General features: G+C 49.8%; 2 protein-coding genes across 2 annotated transcripts; one reads left to right on the top strand and one right to left on the bottom strand.

The window, feature by feature from the left end:
* The first annotated feature begins 594 nt into the window (after window positions 1-594).
* On the top strand, window positions 595-17826 carry LOC137846859 (uncharacterized). The gene is given in 9 exon segments (XM_068664968.1): window positions 595-1500; window positions 6202-6358; window positions 6569-6654; window positions 6901-7161; window positions 7369-7425; window positions 12844-13524; window positions 13526-13848; window positions 16595-16722; window positions 17699-17826. Coding segments are annotated over 9 exon segments (2727 nt in total).
* A 947-nt stretch (window positions 17827-18773) lies between these two features.
* LOC137846860 (olfactory receptor 14A16-like) lies at window positions 18774-19556 on the bottom strand. Its single transcript, XM_068664969.1, has one exon. The coding sequence runs from the start codon at window positions 19554-19556 to the stop codon at window positions 18774-18776; it is 783 nt and encodes a 260-aa protein (XP_068521070.1).
* Between the last annotated feature and the right edge of the window lie 1639 nt (window positions 19557-21195).

The following is a 21195-nucleotide window of genomic DNA, read 5'->3' on the forward strand; positions in this document are numbered from 1 at the left end:
AAGGAGAAGATACCTCTGTGCTAACACCATGGCCTTGCGTCCTGATGGCTGTCTGTGGGAAGCTGCAATGAGGTGCAATAAGTGAAAGGACGTCTACACCTCCTAGTAGGAGGGAAGAGCTGAGAACTTGCTCACAACGCACAGACAAGGTAAGGTTTCTGTCTGGCTGCACTTGGACTGGGGGTTCTCTGCTCTCAGCTGTCTGCTGTTTCTTCTCAGGGAAACACTTGAGTGGGCTGGTCCTGCAGGTCACAGAGGGCTGACACAGGGCATCTGAGAACAGCAGTGTTCAGCAGTGGCATCTGAAGCTCTGTTCTGCATTGAGATGCATTGTTTGAAAAAGCATTGCGAATTTCAATGTCCTGATCAGTGGACTGAACTAGAGTTTCCCCCATATCCCTGCTTCCCCCTGATGAACAGCAGGAAGGACTCGTCTGCAAGCTCAAGTAAGGGAGGTGTGGAAAGGCTCTCCGGCAAAGAGAGTCTCAGGCAGGGGGTTGGTCCAAAACTTGCAATAGGTTTTCCTCAGAGAAGCCTCTTCTAACTTTGTTCTGTCTTCTGTCTTCAACAGACAACTGTGTCCAATGTCAGAGAATGCCCAACATCAGCTCTGTGAGCGAGTTCCTCCTGCTGGCATTCGCAGACACACGCGAGCTGCAGCTCCTGCACTTCACGCTCTTCCTGGGCATCTACCTGGCTGCCCTCCTGGGCAACGGCCTCATCCTCAGCGCCGTAGCCTGCCACCACCGCCTCCACACCCCCATGTACTTCTTCCTCCTCAACCTTGCCCTCCTCGACCTGGGCTGCATCTCCACCACTCTGCCCAAAGCCATGGCCAATGCCCTCTGGGACACCAGGGCCATCTCCTATCAAGGATGTGCTGCCCAACTCTTTTTCGTTGCTTTCTTGTTTGTAGCAGAGTATTCCCTTCTCACTGTCATGGCCTACGACCGCTACGTTGCCATCTGCAAGCCCCTGCACTACGGGAGCCTCCTGGGCAACAGAGCTTGTGCCCAGATGGCAGCAGCTGCCTGGGGCAGTGGCTTTCTCAGTGCTGTCCTGCACACAGCCACTACATTTTCCCTGCCCCTCTGCGAAGGCAATGCTGTGGACCAGTTCTTCTGTGAAATCCCCCAGATCCTCAAGCTCTCCTGCTCAGACTACTACCTCAGGGAAGCTGGGGCACTTGTGTTTAGTGTTTCTTTAGTCCTTGGTTGTTTTGTTTTCATTGTGGTGTCCTATGTGCAGATCTTCAGGGCAGTGCTGAGGATGCCCTCGGAGCAGGGCAGGCACAAAGCCTTTTCCACGTGCCTCCCTCACCTCGCTGTGGTCTCCCTGTTTGTTAGCACAGCCACAGTTGCCTACCTGAAGCCCCCTTCTATCTCCTCTCCATCCCTGGACCTGGTGGTGGCAGTTCTGTACTCAGTGGTGCCACCAGCAGCGAATCCTCTCATCTATAGCATTAGGAACCAGGAGCTCAAGAATACTTTCATTAAAACTGTTTTTATACATGCTTCTTAAGCATCAGTGATGTGGTCATTATTACCACTGTCATAATACATAATGGTAAATAAAAACACTAATTGGACTGATAAGTTATTTGGGAAACTGACAGGAGAATTTTTATTATTATGTTTTAACATTTTTTTCAATACAATTTTTATTTGAATAATGGAATTTTTAACCTGCAGTATGTTAATTTATTTACTGTAACACAATCATCTCATGTACCTGTAGAGCTAGGTTTCCTCTGTGAATAAAGACAATAAGGAAGGCATCTGAAATACATTCAGAATGTCACTGGTCGGAGGTCCCGTGTCAACTGGAGCTGGGGGAGCAGCCCCAGCACGCAGGAGGGGCTCAGGACCAAAAGCCCAGCTGCCACATGCAGGAGCAGCCCTGGTGGCCCTTGGGGCTGCCCCTCACTGCCCGCTGGGCTCTGCCTCTCTGCTGCCTTCGGGTCGGGGCTGCTGCTTCCGTGGAGCCATGGCCATGGCCAGCAGCAGGACGTGGCCTTTTCACTGCTGCTCTTTTTTGGCTTCCTCATTTTTCTCTTGTGCTCTTGCATTTGTCTAAGTCTTGAGACTCCATGTATATTGCTGACAGTCTTTCTTTGCACAGCTCTTCCGAAGCTGGTGGTAGGAATATATCCAAGGAACTGCTGCATGAACGGTCCCCGTACTTCTCTGGGCTTCACCGTGGATCAGAATTTCAGTGTAGTGCTGGACTGGGAACTCCCTTCTTGGATGGCCATGGCTCAGCAAACAATAATTGGCCTTGACTGGCCTGGGAGTATCCTGAAGTTGCTGAGTCTGATGGCAAATGGCATGCTGGAGAGGAATCTGGAGCTGTTCTGTGGCTGGGCCAGGCCTCTTGTGCTGGCCTGGGGAGCGTGGCTGGCCCTGAGGGGCACAGGCACTGTGTGCTGGGGATCTGCCAGGCAAGAGAGCAGGGCTCCTGCAGCTTCACGGACCTCCATCTCCTGAGCGTGGGGGTGCTGGGGAGGCCCAGAGCCGCCTTTGTGCCAGCAGCTGTGGTGCCTTGCGAGGGGCTGGGGCTGTGGTGGCCGTGCCCAGAGCCCTGCAGCAACCTGTTGTGGCAGTGCCCTGGGGCCAGCCCATCCTGAGCTACTTAACTGGGCTGGGATGGACTGGGCTGGGGAGAGGGCAGGGAGGTGGGGAGAGGTGGCCAGGGGCTGGGCTGGGCTGGGCAGTGCCCGGCAGAGGGCAACAGCAGTGTCAGGGAGCGGTGGCAGCATGCAGGGGAGGGCTCCCAGCAGGGCTTGGTGCTGCAGAGCCAGGGCTGCTCCAAGGGAGCTGTCGTGGTTTAACCCGGCCGGCAGCTAAACACCACGCAGCCGTTCGCTCACCCTCCTCCCTCCCTCTCTGGGACGGGGGAGAGAAATGGAAAGTGAAGCCCGTGAGTTGAGATAAAGACAGTTTAATAAGACAGGAAAATAATAATAACAAAAATAATAATAACAATAATAATAATAATGATACAATAGTCATAGAATCATAGAATCATAGAATATCCTGAGTTAGAAGGGACCCTTAAGGATCATCAAGTCCAACTCTTGACTCCGCACAGGTCTACCCAAAAGTTCAGACCATGTGACTAAGCGCACAGTCCAATCTCTTCTTAAATTCAGTCAGGCTCGGTGCAGTGACCACTTCCCTGGGGAGCCTGTTGCAGTGTGCAACCACCCTCTCTGTGAAGAACCCCCTCCTGATGTCAAGCCTAAATTTCCCCTGCCTCAGCTTAACCCTGTTCCCACGGGTCCTGTCCCTGGTGTTAATGGAGAAAAGGTCTCCTGCCTCTCGACACCCCCTTACGAGGAAGTTGTAGACTGCGATGAGGTCTCCCCTCAGCCTCCTCTTCTCCAGGCTGAACAGTGCCCTCAGCCGTTCCTCGTACGTCTTCCCCTCCAGGCCTTTCACCATCTTCGTAGCCCTCCTCTGGACACTCTCCAACAGTTTTGTGTCCTTTTTATACTGTGGTGCCCAGAACTGCACACAGTACTCGAGGTGAGGCCGCACCAGCGCAGAGTAGAGCGGGACAATCACCTCCCTTGACCTACTAGGGATGCCGTGCTTGATGCACCCCAGGACACGGTTGGCCCTCCTGGATGCCAGGGCACACTGCTGGCTCATATTCAACTTGCTGTCTACCACGACCCCCAGATCCCTCTCTTCTAGGCTGCTCTCCAGCGTCTCATCGCCCAGTCTGTACGTGCAGCCAGGGTTTCCCCGTCCCAGGTGCAGGACCCGGCACTTGCTCTTATTGAACTTCATGCGGTTGGTGATCGCCCAGCTCTCCAACCTATCCAGATCCCTCTGCAAGGCCTTTCCACCCTCAACAGAGTCCACAACTCCTCCAAGTTTGGTGTCATCAGCAAACTTGCTCAAAATACCTTCTATTCCTACATCCAGATCGTTTATAAAAATATTGAAAAGTACCGGCCCTAAAATGGAGCCTTGAGGGACCCCACTGGTGACCGCCCGCCAGCCTGACGCAGCCCCATTCACCATAACCCTTTGGGCCCTGCCCGTTAGCCAATTGCTCACCCATCGTATGATGTTTTTATTTAGCTGTATGGTGGACATTTTGTCCAGTAGGATCCTATGGGAAACCGTGTCAAAAGCCTTGCTGAAGTCCAAAAAAATCGCATCAGCTGGTTTCCCTTGGTCCACCATACGGGTGATCTTCTCATAAAAGGAAATCAGGTTAGTTAGGCAGGACCTACCCTTCACAACCCCATGCTGGCTGGGACCAATGACTGCTTTGTCCCCCAGGTGCGCCTCAAGAAGTTCGAGAACCATCTTCTCCATGATTTTACCAGGCACTGACGTGAGACTGACAGGCCTGTAATTGCTAGGGTCTTCTTTCTGACCCTTCTTGAAAATCGGCACAACATTTGCCAGCTTCCAGTCTACCGGGACCTCTCCAGACTCCCAGGATCATTGAAAAATAATTGAGAATTATAGTTGCTATTATAATTCTTTCTCTACTATTTCAGTCCTTTCAACTGCCCTGTCCTCAACCTATAAGAATTTGGGGGGGTTGGTGTGAGCTAACAGCTGTGTGGTGCTGAGCTGCCTGCCAGGTTAAAGCACATCATGTTTGACAACCACAGTCCAACAGCGCAAATCACACTTCTAAAAATCTTGTGTTCAGAGAGGAGCAGTAGATGATCAGTTCAGTCTGCCTCAATGAGCACACCCCAGCAGAGACCCTGCTGCCTTGGGGAGCTGTCAGCCCTGAGGCCTTGGGGACACCACGAGGGAGTCCAAGGGCACAGAGCAAGTGATGCCATGATTGGGTGCTGTGCTGCTGAACTGGGCTGGGCTCCTGGGCCCAAGGGGAGCTCCTGGTAAGAGGACAGTGCTGCAGAGAGACAGCTGTGCCCAGGAGCAGCTCCTCTGCACAGCGCAGCAGGGCTGGGGGCTCTGACCGCAGCTGGCATGCAGATAGGAGAAAAGGAGAGAGGGCTTGGAGGCACTGAGGAGCACAACAACAGAGGGCAGCGTGTGGCAGGACACATCTGCAGGCTCTTGGCACCGTGAGGCTCTGGCAGCAGGGCCATGCAGGTGGGGTTGCCAGAGGGGTCTTCTATAGCTGGCACATCCAATGGCTGATAGCATATGTCAGGATGGGTCTCTCTGTTTCTGCAGTGCTTTAGATAACGGCATTATGAGGGGCAATTCAAGAAGAAGATCGAGGCTTGGCTTATGTGAAGGGTAAGGCTTTTTCTGCAGAGTGTGCCTGCAGACTCCTGCAGTGGAGGGGAGGCAGGTTTCATGGTAATTCATTGTCAGGATTGTAGTTTATACTAGCTGATCTTTAGCAGCTACAGAAGATATGACTGTCTGCCTTTGGGAGGTGTCTGAAGGCCGAAGCAGAGTACACATCATTTACAATGAGCAGGAGCTGCATCCTCTGCAGGCAGAGCTGCAGCACAGGAGGGTCTGCTGAGAGTCCGTCTGTCCCTCCCTGGCCTTGCCTCCCCTGGCAGCAGCACACTGACATTCGGTGTGCTTGGGGGAAGGGGAGTACGGGAAAAGTGTGAGGGGTCTGGAGATGGGCACTTTGAAACTGGAGTCCTCTTGGAGTTTTCATGTACTGATTCAGGGGTTGGATTTGAATATCCTTGTGGGCCCCTTGCAAGCTGGGATAGTCTATGACTCCATGTCTCTATGAACCTACGAGTGCAATAATTCTGTAGCTCAATAAATACCAGCACAGGCCAAATGAGCCTAAGCATGTCTGTCATCTCTAAATGAAACTCGGCACCAGAGGAATCATCCTCTTTATCTGAGCATCTACAAGTTTTCACTTGAAATGCCCAGTACTTATGCCTTACAAAACAGAGTGGATTGGGCAGAAAGACATAAAATACAAAAATAAATCCCAGCAGCCCTGCTCCACAGTTGGGTGAATTGGGAGCAACAATATTGAAAAATTCTTTATTATCAGGTGATTGAATATGGGATTACCCCATCTCCCTCTTTACCTCTGGCTGTGGGACAGGACTGACTCCTTGCCCAGAGCACAGTCCCTTGCCACCCCGAACACCCTCAGGCAGCATCAAGAAGAACACAAGAAAGGGACCTGCTAAATGTCTGACTGAAATGGTTTCCAGGGCAGTTATGTGAGAAATGTAAGAACTTTATCTCAGGTATGTCTTCTTATTTATTAAAGATTTTTTCATCCTTGGCAGTAACCGATGGCCAGAACCACCAAATGCCCAACATCAGCTCTGTGAGCGAGTTCCTCCTGCTGGCATTCTCAAACAAGCGCGAGCTGCAGCTCCTGCACTTCGCGCTCTTCCTGGGCATCTACCTGGCTGCCCTCCTGGGCAACGGCCTCATCCTCAGCGCCGTAGCCTGCCACCACCACCTCCACACCCCCATGTACTTCTTCCTCCTCAACCTCGCCCTCCTCGACCTGGGCTGCATCTCCACCACTCTGCCCAAAGCCATGGCCAATGCCCTCTGGGACACTAAGGCCATCTCCTATCAAGGCTGTGCTGCACAGGTCTTTCTGTTTGTCTTCTTGATTGCGTCAGAATTTTATGTTCTCACCGTCATGGCCTATGACCGCTACGTTGCCATCTGCAAGCCCCTGCACTACGGGAGCCTCCTGGGCAGCAGAGCTTGTGCCCAGATGGCAGCAGCTGCCTGGGGCAGTGGCTTTCTCAATGCTGTCCTGCACACAGCCACTACATTTTCCCTGCCCCTCTGCCATGGTAATGTTTTGAAGCAGTTCTTCTGTGAAATCCCCCACATCCTCAAGCTCTCCTGCTCAGATTCAGACTACCTAAAGGAAGTTAGACTTCTGGTGGTTAGTGCATGTTTAGCATTTGGTTGTTTTGTTTTCATTGTGGTGTCCTACGTGCAGATCTTCAGCGCAGTGCTGAGGATGCCCTCTGAGCAGGGCCAGCACAAAGCCTTTTCCACGTGCCTCCCTCACCTGGCCGTGGTCTCCCTCTTTGTCAGCACTGCCATACTTGCCTACCTGAAGCCCCCCTCCATCTCCTCCCCTTCCTTGGACCTGATGGTGTCATTCCTGTACTCAGTGGTACCTCCAGCAGTAAACCCGCTCATCTATAGCATGAGGAACCAGGAGCTGAAAGCCACACTGAAGAAACTGATTCTAGTGGTAATATTTACTTAGCAATAATTTGTCTATCTCACTTTTCTAGTTTACCTCAAGTTAATCTCAGGCAATTTGTGACCTCTAGTTATAGCATTTGTCCTCACTTCATCTTGAAAAGATTTAATTTTCTTCCTAGTAGCTGGTAGAATGCTATGTTTTGGCATAGCATGAGGAGAGTGCTGATGACATGCGGATGTTTAATTGTTGCAGAGCAGTGCTTACACCAAGCCAAGGATGCCTCAGCTTCTTGCTCTGTCCTGCCTACAGGTAAGCTGGAGGTGCAGCAAGAGCTGGGAGAGGACAGACCCAGGACAGGTGACCCAAAGTAGCAAAAGGTGTATTTCATACCATCTGACATGATGCTAAACAATATATAGGGGTTGGCTAGCAGGGGTGAGAGGGCTGGACTGCTCGGGGTTAGGCTGGGCATCAGTTAGCGAGTAGTGAGCATTGTGCATCACTTGTTTTGTACACATTATTAGTAGTAGTACTATTATCATCGTTATTGTTATTATTATTATTGTTATTATTATTTTCCTGTCTTAATAAACAGTCTTTATCTCCACTCACAGGCTTCACTTTCTCGTTTCTCTCCCCCCTTCCAGAGAAGGAGGTGGGAGGGTGAGCGAATAGCTCTGTGGTGTTTAGCTGCCAGCCAGGTTAAACACCTTAGAGCCCTGCCATTTCTCTCATTGGCCACCTGGCGCTTGCTTCTCATTTCCTTACACCAGACTTCACTCAAGGCTGCAGCTGGATGTTACAGACCCTTTGCAGCAGCTCCTGCCTGCTTTCCTAAGACATGTGGCTGTACACAGGTACAGAAGGGTCTTTGTTATTTCTAACCAAAGAAAATGAAATCATGCAGCAATTTTTAAAATAAAATAAAATAAAATATAAAATAAAATAAAATAAAATAAAATAAAATAAAATAAAATAAAATAAAATAAAATAAAATAAAATAAAATAAAATAATAAAAAACCTCTTCATCTTCTATTCCTTCTCTGAGGTTTACCTTCCCAAAAGATTGAATGTACAAGAAGTATTTTATACCGATAGATATGAAATTATGAACAATAAATAGTGTTAGCATTGATCCATACCATATTATTTCAATGATGAAGTATGAGGTTCTTGCTAAAAGAAAAAAAAATACAGATTGCTGATAGATGGGCAAGTTGGGCTACTTCTACCTCATGCTCAAAGCAGCAACTGTGTTGGTGAGAGCAGTGTGAATGATCAAAGAGTAAGAGGAGGGAAAACCAGAACCATGGGAAGTGCATAGGTGCAGATAGCTGGAAAAGCTACATTCAGCATTGTCTGTTTAATCAAAACTTGTGGATGTGCCTGGAAGATGAGGGAGCACATTGTGACAGACTATGAGAGGACAATGCAACTACAGATGAACACCAGTATTTCTTCTCCTGCGATGAAAATACATCCTGAAATTTCACATTTCTACATGGTAGAAACTACACTGTGTGACATTCCATGGAATGGATTAAATCATTTGAAGTGATGAGTAGTTGCTCTATCAGTTAAGTACTAATGAAGTTACTGGATATTGACACAGAACTTTTCTGTCTGACCATAAGCAATCAGGGAAACCACCAGAGACCCGGTTGTATTTGAAGTAGTTCCCTGGATTTGCAGCTATCAGAAAGGGTGTGCAGGAGACTGGAGCCCTTTGGGGGATTCAGTTGGAGCCAGGTGGAGTTCCCAGGGTACCTCTGCTACCGGCATCACTCTTTATCCCTTCAACTACAGTCCAGTCCAGCACATAAAACCTCTTCAAAGACAACACCCATTCTTCAGTGAATTTCGGAAATTGACCTAAAGCCGAAATGGCCATTGGGAACTCAAGATACTCTCTTGTTCCTAGTAGACACCTGAGCATCTATTTACCATCCTGGGACATCTGCAGCAAATTCATGTTGCAAGACTCAAGAACAGGAAAATTCAAATAACTAGGATACAACCCATCAGCTTGCCGTGCTTTGGGAATCCATCCCCTTCCAACTATGGGAATTACAGTGGAAAATGTGAGATGACCCATCAAGTCAATGCACAGAGTAATGGAAAGTCATAGGTATTGTGCAGGAGTGGCAGAAGGCAAAAGGCATTGCATTGGGACTCAGACTAATCAAGGAGACGTAATCCAGTTCATCTCTGAAATAAAGCAAACACTTTAAGAATTGTGAAGGCCACTGAATCATGGCCTAACATGAAGAAGGATGTACATCACTGGTGAAGGAACTTTTTGTGCCATCAAAAAAAACAAAGAAACACTACAACACCTAAGGGTAACGTGTCCCACCCAAAGCAGTCTCATCCCACAGGGCACCGGTGAGGAAGCTGACAGTCAAGGGACGCATTTGGGTGTGGACAGTGGGGACCAGCACAGACAAGGAGTCAAGGCAGTGGGCTGGGGGAGGCCAGCAGAAGCCGCCCAAGGGTGGTGCTGCTGGTGAGGACACGTTTGTGGCAGCAGCCTGAGTGGGCAGCAGCTGTGCACAGTCGAGGGGAGGCCAGGAAGCGCATGGCAAGAGTGCTCCTGCCAGCAGAGCCAAGGCCGGGGCCGAGCCCAAGGGCAGAGGCAGGCCCAGGGCAGGGGGCTGCAAGGGCCATGCTGAGCTCCCTGCCCCTGCAGCAGCCGCCCTGGCCCTCGGCCTCCTCTCCCCTGCCCCTGCAGCTCTGGGCTCCCTTGGAGCAGCCCTGGCTCTGCAGCACCAAGCCCTGCTGGGAGCCCTCCCCTGCATGCTGCCACCGCTCCCTGACGCTGTTGTTGCCCTCTGCCGGGCACCGCCCAGCCCAGCCGAGGCCCTGCCCACCTCTCCCCAGCTCCCTGCCCTCTCCCCAGCCCAGCAGCTCAGGCTGTGCTGGCCCCAGGGCAGTGCCCACCGCAGGCTGCTGCAGGGCTCTGGGCACAGCCACCACAGCCCCAGCCCCTCGCAAGGCACCGCAGCTGCTGGCACAAAGGCAGCTCTGGACCTCCCCAGCAGCCCCCACGCTGGGGCCAGAACCGGCTCAGGAGATGGAGGTCCGTTGTTAGAAATGGCTCAATCTTCAAAATAGGATTAAATAAAAAAAATAAATAGGATTTATTAAAAGAATAGAGGTAAGCAAACAGTGCTGGGTGCACCGGGAGTCTCCGCTCCACCAGGACGCACACCAGTTACATCAAGTAGCTGATTTTTATGCTCCTAGACTAATACATATTCATTACTACTTCTAAAAAAAAAATACATTATTATAATTAGCTTCCGGGGTCCAGTCCCTCCTACTTGAGCATGCGCATCAGTCTCCTCTGGGGGTCTCTGGGGGTCTTTCATGCCGAAGGCTCGTAGTCTTCCTCTCCAAGTTTTTTTCTTGTCCTTCCCCTTTGTACTTCTGTTGCACCATGTCAAGTTTACACGATATCCCCTGCAGGTCTTGTCTCCTAGCTGTCCTTCAGCTTCTTTTTTTTCTTCTTCTTAATCTCTTGGCCACCTGGCCAGATATCAGAGGCTTGCATAGTATCCCATGACAGTCACTAGTTGTTATCAGTTGTTCTGAAACCCCCAGACATCAAAGACTTCACGCAAACACAAATAGCTTTCTTACTGACACTTCACGAGTAATTAAAACATTCCTCACCAGCCATTCACAGGGACAGTCACACCTATGGCAGTGTTAAGTTAATCTCAAAGAAGACAAAAAAAAAGGCTGTAACTGTTAGAAACAGAAGTCCAGAATAACAAAAGCAAACAGGTTCATAAGTTTGGGGAGTATTTTCTGAAGACTTGATAAATTGCCTAGAATGAAGGGGAGACTGGGACACACTGCATCTGTGGTTCAAGAATTAAATTGACAGTGCAGGGCCCAGAGGAAGAGTGTTCTTTATTGACACGAATTGTTAAAACATTCCTAACACCAAGAACCAGGCCAGTTTCCTACAGAGCTGCCTTACGAGGAGTATGGCCACCAAGAAGGTCTGAGTTCTCAGACTCAGCTCAGATCCCCTGAGACACTGCACGAACAAGTGCCAAAAACTAACCAGTAAAGAGGTGCAGGTCTGGGAGTCACTAGGACATCCTCATGTGGAGAGGAGCAATGAGAATGGCAAGACTCAAAGTCCCAACAGGACCCAGGTCTTTGTGTCTGTGGCTATGGCTGTTGTCACTGTCACTGAGGCCTATGAGGAGACAGCTGATCGTTAAAGCACCAGGGCCTGATTATCTCCTCGCCCCCAACCATGAAGCAGACAGGGGCTGTACCATTCTCCTGCACTTGGCCATGTACATCCCCATCTCCTACTGCCCCACAAAGAGCCCTGAGCAAGGTGTGCAGGGAAAGGATCTCCCTTCTTACAGGCGAAGGGTCAAGGCTTGGCCCTTGTGCTTGGTGACACACATCCAGTTTGTCCACACATCAGTGTCACCTTCACATTGCCTTTGTCTCCTTGTCCTCACTGCCTCCAGGGTTCTGCTCTAACGAGCTCCAAGGGAGGCTGTGTCAGTGCTGGCCCTCAGGGGGACACTGCAGGAAACTTGCCTCTGACTTGGACTTCTGGAGAGATGTCTTCAATTGTCTCTGAGTACCTGAGATTCGTGGGCTCATCAGCAAAGCCCCCAGAGGGGTGATTGCAGTGCCTTGGGCTGGTGCTGTGCTGCTGAGCTGGGCCGGGCTTGTGGGACAGAGAGAGCTCGTGGCAAGAGGGCCCTGGTGCAGAGAGCCAGCTGTGCCCAGGAGCAGCTCCTCTGCACAGCGCAGCAGGGCTGGGGGCTCTGACCGCAGCTGGCACACAGAGAGGAGAGAAGGAGAGAGGGCTTGGAGGCACTGAGGAGTGCAACAACAGAGGGCAGCGTGTGGCAGGACACATCTGCAGGCTGTTGACACTGTGTGGCTCTGGCAGCAGGGCCATGCAGGTGGGGTTGCCAGAGGGGTTTTCTACAGCTGGAACATCCGATGGCTGATAGCATCTCTTGGAATGGGTCTCACTCTTCTTTTAATTTTTGACTAGGAAAAACTTGAGAGAGTGGCGTTTATGAATGGGCATTTCAGGAGGAAGACTAAGGCTTGGTTAGTCTGAGGAGGAAGGCTTTTTTGGATTCAGTGCCCTAGGATACTTGCCGTTGAAGGGAATCTGAGTGAGTCTGAGCACACAGCTTGTGAGATGGGGTATGTTAGCATGGACAAGGAAGAGATGTGGGGACACAGAACCAGTTCCCAGCAAGGACATGGGCAGATGTTGAGAGGCAGCTCCTGACAGAAATGTTGTGTGAGGGAGGGCTCAGGCACCTCCCTGGTACAATCGCTGCTCTTCTCTCCCACCAGCACAGGGCAGGGCAGCTGAGACCAGAACGGATGGACAGACTGGCTGTGCTCTCTGAAGTACACTCTGCACTAGAGGAATAGTATCTGTGACTCTGAGGATCCACAAGGTTTTGCTTGTAGTGCAGCAGGAATGACAGTATAGGAAAAAGAAATGACCACAGCCCTTCTCTGCCGTTAGGTGATTTGGGAGCAACAATTTGTTCATTTCAAGAGTTAAAATAATCTGAGAATACCCCATGTTCCTCTTTACTTCTTTTTATAGGTAAGAACTGTTAACTGCACTGCCTACAGCAGAGTCCCCCGCTCCCAGGGACACCCTCAGGCAGCAACAGTCAGAGCTCCTGAAATGGACCTGCCTAATCCCTGCTTAGAGGCCGAAATTGAAACATAAATTATCATATACTTTTGTTGTGTCTTCTTACTGCCTTGTCCCTCCTTGGACAGGACCCCATGCCCAGAAACAGCAGATGTCCAACATCAGCTCAGTGAGCGAGTTCCTCCTGCTGGCATTCGCAGACACACGCGAGCTGCAGCTCCTGCACTTTGCGCTCTTCCTGGGCATCTACTGGGCTGCCCTCCTGGGCAACGGCCTCATCCTCAGCGCCGTAGCCTGCCACCACCGCCTCCACACCCCCATGTACTTCTTCCTCCTCAACCTCGCCCTTCTCGATATGGGTTCTATCTCCATCACTGTCCCTAAAGCCATGGCCAATTCCCTCTGGGACACCAGGGCCATCTCCTATGTAGGGTGCGCTGCACAGGTCTTCTTTTTTGTCTTCTTGGTTGGAGCATTGTATTCTCTCCTCACCATCATGGCCTACGACTGCTACGTTGCCATCTGCAAGCCCCTGCACTACGGGAGCCTCCTGGGCAGCAGAGCTTGTGCCCAGATGGCAGCAGCTGCCTGGGGCAGTGGCTTCCTCAATGCTGTCCTGCACACGGCCAACACATTTTCCCTGCCCCTCTGCCAAGGCAATGCTGTGGACCAGTTCTTCTGTGAGATCCCCCAGATCCTCAAGCTCTCCTGCTCACATGCCTACCTCAGGGAAGTTGGGTGCACTTCTTTTTAGTTTGACTTTAACATTTGGCTGTTTTATTTTCATTGTTTTCTCCTATGTGCAGATCTTCAGGGCAGTGTTGAGAATGCCCTCTGAACAGGGCCGGCACAAAGCCTTTTCCACGTGCCTCCCTCACCTGGCCGTGGTCTCCCTGTTTGTCAGCACTGTCCTGTTTACCTACCTGAAGCCCCCCTCCATCTCCTCACCATCCTTGGACATGGTGATGGCAGTTCTATATTCGGTGGTGCCTCCAGTATTGAATCCTCTCGTCTACAGTATGAGGAATCAGGAGCTCAAGGAAGCTTTGTGGAAATTGATGTTTAGACGTGTTGCAGGAGAATAAGTGGTCAGTCTGCCTATGCAGATGAGTCATAATGTTACTTGTTATAGGAACGGCCTATAGTCTGTTTCTTTTTGCTTGTTTGCAATTTTATTACTCGATTTCCTTAGTTTTAGTTCAGTTAATGTTACCTACTAAAATGATATTATTCATCCCAATTCCACCTAAGTATGTATTCTTAAAGTCTAGCTCAGCGACTATACAAAAAGAGCCCGTCTATCTGTGAACTTAAGGAAGGAGCCTGCACTGCCATGTTATTCTGACATCCTTCCTCTGAGACCAGGCCTGGCTCTGAAAAGAGTCCCATCCCAGCAGCACGGCCAGGGAGCACCAGCGCTTGGGGCATGCAGAGCTACTCTTTTGACCATCCCACTCTCTCCTGCTGAGCCCTGCTGGTGGGCTCAGGACCGGCTGCTCCTCTCACTTGGTGCCAGTGCTGCTGTGGGGCTGTGCTGGGACTGCAGGCAGGGACAGGCAGTGGGCACGGCAGTGGCACAGCTGGCCTCCACTGCAGCACTTCCCTCCTAAGGGGGGATCTCCTCCAGGCACTGCCTGAAGGCTGAGACCTTCCTGCAAAGCTGCTGTCAAGATCAAGCCCCAGGAAGAGGCTCCAAAGGGGCATGATGCTTTCCTTCTTTCCACAGGTTCTCAGTGTGGTGAGAGCAGAGACTCAGCATGGATTTTTATGGATTTGGGGCTGATTCAGATGTTCCCTGTTAGTTGTTAGTGCCCGTGAGTTTATCAATGTTCCCAATTCCCAGGCACTGGGGCTCTACAGCACACCATGGGGCTGATGGCTGACAGCACCTCACAGGACTACAAGTAATTGGCTCGTGTGTGTCAGAGAGGCTGGGAGTCCAGCAACAGTGCCATGGGCTTGAAGGATCACAACCCGCTCACATGTACCTGGGCACGTCCTGGGCCATAAAAGGGGAGTTTTGTAGGTGTGGTATTATGAGTTCAGAGGTGCCTCAGAAATTCCTTACCCAGTCCTTAGTGAATGTCTGTAAAGCAGATTGTGAGTCGAGCTCTTTCTGAAATAGCTGACAGGTCATCCCTCGACTACCAGCTGGCAGTACCCAGGAGTCCCCAGACTGGAACAGGTCTTGAACAAGGGGTGTCATGTCAGAGGTGTCAGCTTTTTCCTAAAAAATAGGGCTTCCTTCAGTTTTCCATGCAGGGGTGGCCACTGCCTACAAGATGCCCAGGGATAGCTGCAGCCTCCATGAAGGCCTGTGAACAGTTATCCAGGAGCCATAGGAGCCATTCTAGATCCAAAGCTGGTGGGTACGAAGCAAACTTTTGGGGTGGTGCAGAGCTGCTGGGCATGATATGCAGGGTGCTCCTACAGACCTTTGTGCCCTTTGCCCTCCTGACTACAATGCCACTTCTGTCTCAGATGTAGAGTAGCCATCAGAGGTAAGACAGATCCTCTGAGATCAGGAAAGCCATCAGAAAGCTGCCCCTAAGAAGTTGACTGACATGGGGAAGTCAGGAGAAGCTTGTACAGGAGAGGTGTATGGTTTTGGGGGAAGGAAGAAGGGCTTGGCCAACAAAAACTAACAATTTTTAAGAAGTCTGAGGGTTGATGCTGCTACAATACTGACTTTGAAAACGTTCCTGCTCTTACCTTGATTCTAACCCCTCTTACTCCTCACCGTAACTGTAATATACTACTATTTTTAACTCAAAACTTCCCTTGAGCTTCCCAAAGCTCAAACCCATAAGCCCTTACCATTAACTTCTTGCTCACCCTAATCCCTGTCTTTATCACTTAGATAAAAGTGCTTTAATTAAACCTTGCCAACAGGCCAGCCCTAAAAATAACCCTATCCCACAGAGCTTGACTGTACGCTAAACTCTGACCTGACACCATAAGCAGATCACCAAACCCTGCTTCTAACCCCTATCCGGGAAGAAGGCCTGGACATGCATTTCTCTGTCCCTACTGCAACAGGAAGAGAAAGTAGGAGGCACACAACTTGGTCATGTCTATCCGAGGAGTTTGAAGCCAGCAGCAAGCCCATGGCTTGGGTGATGATGGTGAGGCAACTGTGTCTGGTCAGCTGATAAACCACAGGAAGGTTGCTGCATTGGGAGTCCTGCTTGAGGAGTGGTGTCTGAGATGGCTGAGCTTTGGTCACTAGCATGAAACAGCAGGAAAAAAATCAGCTGTCACAAAGTACAACTTGGAAAGTGGACACTGGGTTAGAGGAGGAAGAAATGTCCCTCAAAGGGTAGTGCTGTGGTGCCAGAGGTCACTCAGATGAAATCTTAGTACTCTTAACCAATCTATAATCATGGCCTCCAATTAACTTCTCAAATAATTCCATTGGGAGACTTTCACAGTAATGACCCTCAGTGAGGCTGATTTAGTGCTTCAAGAAACTTTGCTGTTTGCTTCTGACTTTAGCTGCTGGAGAGATTTCTTCTGTCTCCTTGCAGTACCTGAGGTACCTGAGTACCAAATACACAATGGGGACACTAAAATGCTGAAAGCCCTAGCAACCCATGTCTGTTCTGACTATTTCCTCAAGACTTATACAGCTAGTTAGAGAACTATGAGAAATGTAGTTAAAGAGGAAGACATCAAGAAGGCTAAAGAAAGATTTTTTCGTATTTACAGTTATTTTTCAATAGTCTTGAAATCAGGCAAATTGTGATAGCAGCATTCCCCAGCTGATGTGGATCCAGGTTTTTTCCTAATAAGGTGTGGGAAGGTAGGAAAAGCAGTCTCTTGAGGCTGGACACTGCATGGACATTCCTCACCTCTTGTCCCTCCCATTTCTCTCACTGTTCAGCTGAGGATTTCATCACTTTTCCTTACACCAGATTCTCCACTGAAATCAACAGTTGGATATTAATGTCCATTGCACCAGTTCCCACCTTAGGCTGCATAGAGGCACATAAATTTTATTATTATTATTATTGTTATTATTATTATTATTATTATTATTATTATTATTATTATTATTATTATTGTTGTTGTTGTTGTTGTTGTTGTTGTTGTTGTTGTTATTTTATTTTATTTTATTTTATTTTATTTTATTATTTTGAAACAACTGTAAACCATATTACAATTTGCTGAAAAACAGAACAAACTCCTCAGCTGTGTGCCCAGTCCAGGCTGTCTCTAGGCAACTTCACATTTCAAAAGGAAGAAGTAGAAATTAGATGGACAAGAAATTAGATTTAATATTTTATTATTTTATTTTATTTTATTTTATTTTATTTTATTTTATTTTATTTTATTTTATTTTATTTTATTTTATTTTATTATTTTAAAATGTAAAATATTTTATACAGCTAGATTGGAAATGCTAAATAGAAAAAGAGTTGAGGAGCTGCCTAAGGACATGATTAGATGAACTTGTTAAACATGGGCAAGTTTGAACTCCCTGATGGTCAGAGGCTAACTGGGTGGGTTAGAGGGATCAGAACGATCAAAAGTTTGCGGTGGGAAAATCTGGAAACCAATGGGAAGTTCATAGGTCCAGACAGAGAGCTGGAAAGGGAACTTCCAACACTGTCAGCTTAATCAGGACCAGTGGAAGATTATGGACATTAAATGCACATCAGAATCGACAGAGTAGTGCAAATGCAGGGGAAGAACAGTATTTCTTTTCCTGTAGTGAATATACATCCTGGAAATTCTCATATTGTGACAACAAAAATTCAACTTATTGTGGGATACTTTGTGGAAAGGATTCACCCAAATCCCTTCAAGTGATGATGATTAGGTGCTCTATTTCTTAAATACTGAAGGAATGCACAGAATTTTGGGCAAAGCTTTGCTGTCTGACCATAAGCAACCAGTTCCACCTCTAGATACCTCGCTGAATCTGAGGAACTTTCCTGGACTGGCCGATGTCAGAGAGGACCTGCAGGAGACCAGAGCCCCTTGGGGCTTCAGATTGAGCCAGGTGGATTTCCCAGGGTACCCCTACTGCCAGTAGTAGTCTTTGTCCCTGTAACAGCAGCCCAGCCCAGCACAACAAACTCCGTCACAGACAAACTGGGGGCTCTTGGGATTGATCTCCATCTGAAATGGTCATTTCGAGCATTGGTCATACATGTACAGCATTGGTATCACACCAGTGTTTTGTCTATTGCTGAGCAATACTGGCACAGCATCAGGACTCCGTAAGGCTTGGATTGCTTTGGTTTCCACCAGCCACTGCACAGGATAAGGAGGTCCATGAAGCTTCAGGACCTCTTGTCTCATGCCTGGGAGATCCCCAGCACAGGGTTTCTGTGCCCCGCAGGGCCAACCCCACTCTTCAGGCCAGCACAAGAGGCATGACCCACCCACAGAGCAGCTCCAGATTCCTCTCCAGGATGCCATTTGCCATCAGAGCCAGCACTAATGGGACAGTCCCAGGACAGTCAAAGGCCAGTTACTGTTTGCTTGGCCACGTGGAACCAGGAAGGGAGCTCCCAGACCAGCCCTCGGTCTTTCACTAGTCACTTTGGGACTCTGATCCTGCTGCTGGCCGTGGCCAGGGAAGCAGCAGCCCCGAACAGAAGGCAGCAAAGAGGAAGAGCCCAGTGGGCAGTGAGGGGCAGCCCCGAGGGCCACCGGGTCTGCTCCTGCATGTCAGCTGGGCTCTTAGTCCTGAGCCCTCCTGCGTGCTGGGGATGCTCCCCCAGCTCCAGAGTTGGGAAGAGATTGCAGCTGAAAGCAGTTAATTTATGCTGGATTCTTTATTTTCTTTACCTACAGAGAAAGCCTAGTTCTGTAGCTACATGGCACACTTGGTCAAGAATAAAATGAAATAATTAACAGATAGGAAACTTAGAATATCATTAATATATGATAATCTTAAGTTTCAGAAAATGATATAAGAGGAAAATAATAAGAAAAGACTGTTGTAACATATCGTCAGAAAAACTTTGAGTTCTGTTAGGACTTTGGTCCATTATTAAGATGAAGAAGCATGTATCCAAAGAGTTTCTGCAAGGCATTCTTGAGCTCCTGGTTCCTCATGCTGTAGATGAGGGGGTTCATGGCTGAAGGAACCACAGAATATAGAACTGCAACCACGAGGTCCAGGGACTGGGAGGAGATAGAGGGCGGCTTCAGGTAGGCAAACATGGCAGTGCTGATAAACAGAGAGACCACGGCCAGGTGAGGGAGGCACGTGGAAAAGGCTTTGTGCCGGCCCTGTTCAGAGGGCATCCTCAGCACCACCCTAAAAATCTGCACATAGGACAGAACAATGAAAATAAAACAAGTGAATGCTAGAAAGACACTAAGTAAAATAAGCCCAAACTCCCTGAGGAACGACTTTGAACAGGACAGCTGGAGGATTTGAGGAAGTTCACAGAAGAACTGATTAAGCTCATTGCCTTGGCAGAGGGGCAAGGAAAATGTACAGGCCGTGTGCAGGACAGCAATGAGAAAGCCACTGCCCCAGGCAGCTGCTGCCATCTGGGCACAAGCTCTGCTGCCCAGGAGGCTCCCGTAGTGCAGGGGCTTGCAGATGGCAACGTAGCGGTCATAGGCCATGATAGTAAGGTTATAATACTCTGCTGATATGCAGAAGAGAAAGAAAAAGACCTGAGCAGCACAGCCTTGATAGGAGATGGCCCTGGTGTCCCAGAGGGCATTGGCCATGGCTTTGGGCAGAGTGGTGGAGATAGATCCCACATCGAGGATGGCGAGGTTGAGGAGGAAGAAGTACATGGGGGTGTGGAGGCGGTGGTGGCAGGCTACGGCGCTGAGGATGAGGCCGTTGCCCAGGAGGGCAGCCAGGTAGATGCCCAGGAAGAGCGCGAAGTGCAGGAGCTGCAGCTCGCGCGTGTCTGCGAATGCCAGCAGGAGGAACTCACTCACTGAGCTGATGTTGGGCATTTGCTGACTGTGGACATAGAACCTTCGAAATGAGAAAGAAATATATATGTATAGACTGTTATGAATAAAGTCTCTGACTAAAATTCCCAGTTAAAGCCTTACATTCCCCGTTTCCAAGAGGACCTTTGTCTATCTCCTTGTCTGAAGCCCTGCTTCATGCTTGCTGAGTGTCCTGTACACAGCAGCCACCTCTGCCCTTCAGCCCCCCGTGGGAAACCTCTGCTCCACTGCAATGGTTAATGTCGCTGTGGAGGCACATCTTAACCAGAGGTCACATCCAGGAGGGCTGTTCTGTCCATCCCCTCGTTCCCAGCTACTGGCAGCTTGCAGCACTCATCTGGGGGATGGATGCACACAGAGGTTGTGCTGAAAAACCACATCCCCTGCCTGCACATCCTAAAGAACAGCTCAGAAAAGCCCTGGTGCAGTCTGTAAGCAGAGAGAGTAGAAGGGATATTCTGAGGTTCATCACTAACCTGTTTGTGTCTCAGTTCAATGCAATAGGAAACTCAGTCACCCATGCAATTCCAACTACCCCATTAACATAGAGTCTGCGCCACAATCAGAGCAGGAAGAGGCAGGCAGAGAGTGCAGAAAGTGCCTTCTCTTTGCAGGCAGCCCCTGCATTGCTCTTCCTTTGCCCAAGCACCTGGGCTCCCTGGGCAGGATGAGTGCAGGGATCGTGCTCAGCACCACAACCCTGGGCAGCCCTTCATGCACTCCCAGCTTCTCATTCCTCCATGACCAAAAGCTACAATGCCCTCCAGCCAGAGACTTACCGGGTTCAGGGCTGGGAAGTGTTCTCCCCCAGTGAGCTCTGTGCATCCTGCCACTTCTGCCTGCCTTTAAGCACTCTGTCTCTGCAGGCAGTGCCCCCAGCCCTGCTGCGCTGTGCAGAGGAGCTGCTCTTGGGCACAGCTGGCTCTCTGCACCAGGGCCCTCTTGCCACGAGCTCTCTCTGTCCCACAAGACCGGCCCAGCTTAGCAGCACAGCACCAGCCCAAGGCACAGGAATCACCCCTCTGGGGACTTGGCTGATGAGCCCACGAACCTCAGGCACTCAGAGACAATTGAAGACATCTCTCCAGAGGTCCAAGTCAGAGGCAAGTTTCCTGCAGTGTCCCCCTGAGGGCCAGCACTGACACAGCCTCCCTTGGAGCTCGTTAGAGCAGAACCCTGGAGGCAGTGAGGACAAGGAGACAAAAGCAATGTAAAGGTGACACTGACGTGTAGGAAAACTGGATGTGTGTCACCAAGCACAAGGGCCAGGCCTGGACTCCCTACTCAAGGAAGGGAGATCCTTTCTCTTCACACCTTGCTCAGGACTCTTCGTGGGGCAGTAGGAGATGGGGATGTGCATTGCCAAGTGCAGGAGAATGGTACAACCCTTGACTGGCTCATGGTTGTGGGCGAGGAGCCAATGAGGCCCTGGTGTTTTAATGGTAAGCTGTCTCCTCATAGGCCTCAGTGG

The sequence above is a fragment of the Anas acuta genome, chromosome W (assembly GCF_963932015.1).
Source record: "Anas acuta chromosome W, bAnaAcu1.1, whole genome shotgun sequence".
Classification (NCBI taxonomy): Eukaryota; Metazoa; Chordata; class Aves; order Anseriformes; family Anatidae; genus Anas; species Anas acuta.